This window comes from Stigmatopora argus, chromosome 11 (genome assembly GCF_051989625.1).
Source record: "Stigmatopora argus isolate UIUO_Sarg chromosome 11, RoL_Sarg_1.0, whole genome shotgun sequence".
Classification (NCBI taxonomy): Eukaryota; Metazoa; Chordata; class Actinopteri; order Syngnathiformes; family Syngnathidae; genus Stigmatopora; species Stigmatopora argus.
This window is the reverse complement of record NC_135397.1, coordinates 17,492,384-17,500,261: the sequence shown is the minus strand read 5'-3', so window position 1 is coordinate 17,500,261 and position 7,878 is coordinate 17,492,384. Positions and strand designations below refer to the sequence as shown.

General features: G+C 42.8%; 1 protein-coding gene across 8 annotated transcripts in view; it reads left to right on the top strand.

The window, feature by feature from the left end:
* Positions 1-7,878, top strand: part of nvl (nuclear VCP like) — a 181,305-nt gene that overhangs the window by 43,490 nt on the left and 129,937 nt on the right. For 6 of the 8 annotated variants that reach the window (XM_077613087.1, XM_077613083.1, XM_077613082.1 and 3 more), the window contains one exon: positions 2,235-2,298. The exons of the other annotated variants lie outside the window; for them this stretch is intronic. In XM_077613087.1, the coding sequence (XP_077469213.1) occupies positions 2,235-2,298 (64 nt within the window). The remainder of the gene's footprint in view (positions 1-2,234; positions 2,299-7,878) is intronic. 8 annotated transcript variants of the gene reach the window in all.

The window sequence follows — 7,878 nt, the reverse complement described above, 5'->3', positions numbered from 1 at the left end:
CCATGGCCACCTGGCTTGGTCGCATCACGAAATTTTGATCGCATGACGGGCGAATTATTCGATCGAAATTTCCGTCGGAAGACGAGAATATTGTATGACGAGCGGTCGTGTGACGAGGTACCACTGTATATGGTGCCTTCACCTTTTTAATGCCTCTCTTCAGCTCTGCTCTGGCAGCGCTGTATTGTACTTTGTCCTCTGACCTGCAGGCGGTGTTACTGCATTTGAGGAGTGCCTGTGTCTCACTGGTCATCCAGGGTTTTTGGTTAGGAAAATCCTGTATCCGTTTATAAACAGTGACGACGTTGTCCGTGCAATTTTTGATGTAGGAAAATACAGTGTCCGTGTAGTCCTTGAGGTTGTCGTGTTCCAGAAGTTCCCAAATGATGCGGGAAAAACAGTCCTGCAGATGAGAAAGGGCGTCCTCGGGCCATGTTTTTATTATCTTTATATGTGGCCTTGTTAGCCTCCGGAGTGAGGTGTATGCCGGGGTGAGGGACAGGCAGAGATGGTCTGATCCAGCTAGGTGGGGGAGGGGTGTGGCTCTATAAGCATGTTTGATATTAGAATAAACATGACGAGTTTTATCTCCCCTGGTATGACACTTCATGTACTGGATAAACTTAGGCAGAACAGTCTTTAAACATGCTTTGTTGAAGTCACCAGCGACAGTAAAGACTCCATCAGGGTGGTCAAGCTGCTGTTTGTTTATAGCCGCTAGCAGGAGGCTAAGTGCCGTGCTAACGTTTGCATCCGGTGGGATGTAAACCGCCATTACGATAACAATGGTTAGCTCTCTAGGTAGATAGAAGGGTCTGCACCTTACTGCCAATAGCTCTAAATCCGGGGAGCAGTGTGTTAATGATCCTACTGTCGCGGCACCATTCCTTGTGGATGCACATGCAAAGTGCCCCTCCTTTGTTTGTCCCCGATAATTCTTTTGAACGATCGTTTCAGAATAGCGTCCGGCTAGCTAGCGATACCGCGGCGTCGGGGATTTGGGGGTGTAGACACGTTTCCGTGATGAAAATGACGTTGCACTTCCTGACAAAGCTGTTGGTAGCAAGCTGGAGTTCCAAATCGTCCATTTTGTGGGTGATGGATCTGTTGTTGGTCAAGAAGATACTCGGAAGTGGTGTTCGGTGTGGTTGCTGCCTTAGCTTAGCAGCTAGGCCCGCACGGCATCCGCGCTTTTGTTTTCTTTCCCTTCGCCGCCTCCGTCGCACTCTGAGTTGGATGACTATCCACGGAGATCCCGGTGGTCTCGAGATGTTCTCGGGGATATCGTAGGTCCGTTGGTAATCTGTTGTGATGGAAATATCGCATCTCCCGAGAGTAATGAAATCCTGGCGACTGTAGAAAAAGTTTGCCATCGCAGGTATTAGTAAATAACGATAAGATTGAGAAAACAAAGAACAAAACTGGAGAACATTGAGCCGCTGCACCCGTGTACATTGCTATCCATTATTTTATTTTGCAAATATTGCCGCAGATACATTTATTCTCACTTTAAAGATGCCGCTACCCTCTACAGGGCTCATTTCATCGCTCTCATACTATCTCATATAATAACAATAAAACCATTCAATTCAATTGGCTGTTTCACAACAACCTCTATCCATGTTTCAAGATTCTTTCTTATATACATGTCCACCTCGGCTAAATGCTCCCCTTTTTAATGATTGCGTATTAATCGATTAAAATCCGTACAAATGCAATGCAGCACACGCAACACACGGCACACACAGGGCACACGTAAAAGTCTAAAATGTATGTAGCACTACAAAGTGGACGGCTCTCGCCCCTGGTAGAATGGGCTCTTGTCGTCCTCTGGCGGACAAACACGAGTATTACATCTCCCAACATAATGGCTGTGGAAGGAATTATTTCAGCGGCGCAGGGCACATTTTCACAGGGATTTTTGGCAATTGTATTCATTTTAAGACATTAATACATTGTTTTCTTATAATTTTCTCTCATTCTGTGTTTCTCACATCTTTCATACAAAATTGGGGAACTTTGACCAATTTTACAGGGTTTAGTTGCCAGTTGTGTGAGGACCGTGGAACGAATGAGAGAATTTACATATAAAGTACTACTTTACTTACAAAATTTTCACGTTTACGAAAAATGTACTGGGACCAATTAATTTCGTAAGTAGAGGTACGACTGTATATCTCTCTCTGTACCTGGTGGTGTGCAGGTGTGTCAATTTTTAATATATGTGCTTTCAGCAATTCATTAGTTGTTCATAGTGATGACAGCTGCAGCAGTTCAGAAGATATCCTGGAGAAAACGGTAAGTTTTTAATTCACAAGGAAGAATTGGACCAAAATATAGTACAAGCTAAGCCTATCTTTATAATTTTTAGGATGATATATTTTCTAGACGCCGATGATAAATGATAGTGTTGTAATATTTGTTCATTTTCATAGTATTGGTTTAATGGAGCATATGGTTGATGTGGAGGAATTATATACTGCGATTCTATGGGGTACAATGTCAATCCGTACCTGAGAGGTGGTGTAACCCGAATTTCATTGAAGTTGAAACATAAAAATAAAATACACGTAGACTGTATGTACAGTGCTTTACAGAAAGCACCTTGCATTATTATTTTACCACGCTTAATGCGTTCTGGGACCGAGCTCGTATATCGATTGACTCGTATCTCAAATCAGCGTTTCCCATAGAAATGAACTAAATACAAATTACTTAGTTCCCACTCTCTGAAAAAAACAGATATTACAATGGAAAAACATATTTTTATTGGTTGTAAAAAAAAAATGCAACACTCCGCCCAGTGCCTGCAGATCTCTTTGCACAAGGGAGATGAAGCAAGAAATAGCTGAAATCATAAGCAGCCTCTTGCGTCTCGGCCACCTGGCTGTCTCGTACCTCAAAATTTGACTCGCATCTCAAGAGTGACCGGATGATTCGCCGAAAGACGTTTCGCCGACGGACGTTTGACAGACGGACAGGTCGCCGAATGGACGTTTCGCCGAACGTTCATTCGGCCGAACGGAGGTTTCGCCGAAACGGGATTCGCGCGCTCGTCCCGCCCCCGGATCGTGTGTGTACAAGTTTTTCAACCTCGGCCCGCGGGCCATATTAGGATTTTTAATCCGGCCCGCCGCCGGCGTTGTCCAAATTATAGTAAAAATCAATGATTCATTTCCCTTTGCTGCTCATCACTCTCAATTTATTAGTCTACCGTCAATGGCAGCCCGGGAATAAGCACTCTTGGGCGGGCATGGCAGCCCGGGAATAAGCACTCTTGGGCGGGCATGGCAGCCCGGGAATAAGCACTCTTGGGCGGGCAGATGTAGCAGAACCGAGCCGTAAAATGACAGCAATCAGGTCAAATCCAGCCGAAAACAGCGTTTAATGATTAGATACAAATACTGGAGCTCTTTGGACACTAGAACCGAGCCCAGGGAAGTGAATTCCTCGGTAAAATGTTGCGATGATGTCGCGATGGAGGCAAAAAAACGTCCATATACGTCCATTCGCCAACGGCTCAAAATGCTCTAAAATTGGGTCAAATCCAGAATGAATACATTTGTAATGAAAATACCCCTGCTTTGAATCGGCAGAACTCTTCCATCCGGTGGACAAATTTATTCATTGCAATTGGGTCAGGTAACGCTGTAAAGTACACTTTTATCGGGGAAATCAACCACCCTGGGCCCGGTTGTGATGTCTAAAAATCCACAGTATTTGTATTTAATCATTAAACGCTGTTTTCGGCTGGATTTGACCAAATTTGAGAGCATTTTGAGCCGTTTGGCGAATGGACGTATATGGACGTTTTTTTGCCTCCATTGCGACATCATCGCGGCATTTTACCAAGGAATTCACTTCCCTGGGCTCGGTTCTAGTGTCCAAAGAGCTCCAGTATTTGTATTTAATCATTAAACGCTGTTTTCGGCTGGATTTGACCGAATTTGAGAGCATTTTGAGCCGTTTGGTGAATGGACGTTTTTTTGCCTCCATCGGGACATCATCGCGACATTTTACCGAGGAATTCACTTCCCTGGGCTCAGTTCTAGTGTCCAAAGAGCTCCAGTGATTGTATTTAATCATTAAACGCTGTTTTCTCCTGGATTTGACCCGATTGCTGTCATTTTACGGCTCGGTTCTGCTACATCTGCCCGACCAAGAGTGCTTATTCCCGGGCTGCCATGCCCGCCCAAGCTTCCTAAAAACAGATAGTCACACGCTCAGAAAACCATATCAGAGCAGATAAGAGTACCAAAAATGGAGATCCAAAACTGATACAGACGTTAAACAATATCAAATGAGATGATTATCTCTACTAGAGGTGAGATCTTGCTACTGTCACAATGAAATTTACCGAATACGGGATGAATAAAGTTATCCAATCCAATCCAATCTTTAACCCAAACCCGAAACCCGACCATACCCGAATTCGGGCCTAAAATGTCAATTATTATTCTAGGGTCGGGCCGGGCTTCTCTTGCTGAAAAAAACCCGATGTTTGGTCTTCTCGCTGACTTTAAAATAAATAAATAAATGTTTATAAAAATGTATTCTAAAATGATGTGTGGATACTAAACTAAGAAATAAATTACCGTATTTGCACACCTATTTGGCGCATCGTTTTTTACGCCGCAGTGTCAGTAACGAGTGCTATTTCTGTATTTTAGACACACAAAGCACGCACCATTTCATTAGACGCATATATATTATATATTATAGGCTGAGCATCGAAACGCAATAGCGCTGGCTACCGGAAGCAGCCTATTTCCAGGTTCCGGTGCGCAATGACTGCTGGGAAATATAGTTCTTCCTTGCTACACCCACACGCTAAAAACATGTTTTAAAAAGGCAACAGAAGCAAAACTGAGTTCGGTTGTACTTTATTTAGACATTTTACAACTTACTCGCGTCATCATCACCCACAAATCCATCAAAGTCCTCATTTTCTGTGTCCGAATTAACAATTGCCCAAATGAGTTCCAAAACGCTGGGTCCCGCGGTTGTAGTTCTTAAGCCTCCGGGAATGACGGCAAGCTCTGAGTTATTATATATAATATATATACATACCGTAATTACTCGAATATAACGCGCACTCGAAAATAACACGCAGGTAATTTTGGGCCAAAAAAATCTGGAAAAACGCAGTACTCGAATATAGTGCGCACCTAAAATTTCCCGCTGAAGAAAATCAGAAATCTTACCTTTTTTTCTTCGTTTCACGATTGTTTTGTTAAAAACCGGATAGAGAAATCTTCAGGTACGAGCGTGTCGAGTGTCGTGCAGTTGGTGGCGTTATGCGTTTGAATTTTAGGGCAATAGATGATACACAGAGTGGACAAACATATCATGTAGACATGTTATGTTGCAATACCTTTTAGACTTCCTTGAACATTGACTACATTTCAATTGACAATACCATGTTTTAATTCAAATATCTATTGTCATTCTCAAACAAGAAAAGGAACATACAAATTGAATAAATAAATGATTTGAAGATATGCACAATGGAAAAGACTATCACATGTAACAAGGGAATGTACTGCCCCCCGCTGGACATATTTCTAAATACAAGTACGTACTACACTACAATGTAGTATTCTACTTTCCAGCTTATTAATGCAGGATTGTGATGTTTGTGAGGCTTGACGATCTTTAATATGCGTGTATTTTGAATTCAAAGTTGGAAATTGCACAATGTCCGTGCGTCAAAGTGAGTTTGACAATGCTTTTTTCGATCGAAAATTTGTAATTTATTTTAGTTATTGATTATAACACGCACCCCCAACTATTGGAATTAATTATATAGCAAAAATATGCGTGTTATATTCGAGTAATTACGGTAGTTCACAGTCTAGCTTTGAATGCTCTGTTGACGCCAACATTTACCAATTTAGTGTGGCGACCACACTAATTTGGTGCTGGCCGTCATTTCGGCTGTATTTACAAAAGAAAGACTGAACTATGTGTGTATATATATATATATATATATATATATATATATATATATATATATATATATATATATATATATTATATATAATAACTCGGAGCTTGCCGTCATTCCCGGAGGCTTGACCAAAGAATTACAGCCGCTGGACATCGGCATCAACCGGGCTTTCAAATCAAAGTTACGAGCGGCTTGGGAGCAGTGGATGATCGCTGGCGAACACAGCTTCACGAAGTGGCAGGCAGCGCCGGGCTTCTTACGCTACGATTTGTCAATGGATCGTTGCCCCCTGGGCGAACGTGTCTGCTTGCACGGTTGTTCGAGCTTTTGCCAAAGCCGGCATAATTTCTAAGGAGCCACATGGAAATTACGGTGACTCTGAGAACAAAGAGGGGGGGGGCGGCTATTTGGAAGGCTCGTTTGGGTAATCGTTTAATTCTGATACAGAAGATGAGGAGTTTGAGGGATTTGAAGGTGATGACTTGAGTAAATTGTAAAATGTCTAAATAAAGTACAACCGAACTCAGTTTTGCTTCCGTTGCCTTTTTAAAACATGTTTTTAGCGTGTGGGTGTAGCGAGGAAGAACTATATTTCCCAGCAGTCACTGCGCACCGGAACCCGGAAATAAGCTGCTTCCGGTAGCCAGCGCTATCGCCAGCCGCTCGGCGCCGCTTGGCGCCGCTCACAAAGGGCGCTCTGCATTATAAGGCGCCCTGTCTATTTTGGAGAATTTTGGAGATTTTTTTTTACTTTTATGCGCGCCTTATAGGCGTGAAAATACGGTAATAATTTGGGATAAAAGCTAAGAGAAGGCTATGTAATGTAATTGCAATTGGAGGCCGAGTCGCAGAGCCAAAGCATGCTCTGCACATGTCAGGTGAACGCCGCCCTCTTCCCCTTCGCAATAATATTAAATCTGGAGAAGCAAGAAGTTAAGCAAGAAGTGATTATTGAATATGGTAGAGAAACTTGCGGTGGCTTCGCTGAATGTAGTCAATGTGGCGCTTTGCACTCATACAAAATCTCAACGCTGAGCAGGCATTTAAGCAGTTGAAATCGTCAACTATCTATATTATCATATAAAATACCGTATTTACTCGCATATAAACCGCATAAAAACACGACATGCACGAAACTGCAAGTTGACGACGATGGCACGATGACGTCACGACAAAAAATGGCCCCTTCGTGACGTAACGAAACAAGACAATGCGGTAATATAAGGTCATTATATCAAAATAAAGAGAAGATAAACAGATAAAACGCTAAACAAAATGTATTTTGACGTCTATGAATATAATTCAAGGAAAGAATAAACCCTATCTTACATAAAATGTGAAAAAAACTCACGTTCCCGTCACTGCTCACTCGGGGCGCGGCCATCTTGCTATAGTTAAACGCGTGTGCGGTCGATTGGTCGCCGTCTTTTGGTCGCCGGTCTTTTGGTCGATGTCTTTTGGTCGCACCGACCGCGACAACGGCCGACCAAAAGACCGGCGACCAAAAGACCGACGACCAAAAGACCAGCGACAAAACAAGGTAAAACAACATGGTCTACGCATCAATAAAAGCCAACAATGGCCATGAGCAGTTTCACTGAGCCGACGTGTGAGTGTATGAGTTTGTATGTACATGCGTTGTCCCTTTAAGAAGCTACGTCAGTCAGGGTCTTAACAAGTTCTCCAACAAAAAACAATAAAAGTCCGGGAAATGTGGAGCTTTTCTCTAGCCTAATAATTACTAGGGCATTAAGTATGACTAAATAGTAATTCGCAGTTTGTATTTAGGGAATTTGAGCAACGATTTAAATGGTAATTATCACTTACCTTCCGGGCGACTAAAAGACCGGCGACCAAAAGATCGGCGACCAAAAGATCGGCGACCAAAAGACCGGCGACCAAAAGATCGGCGACCAAAAGACCGGCGA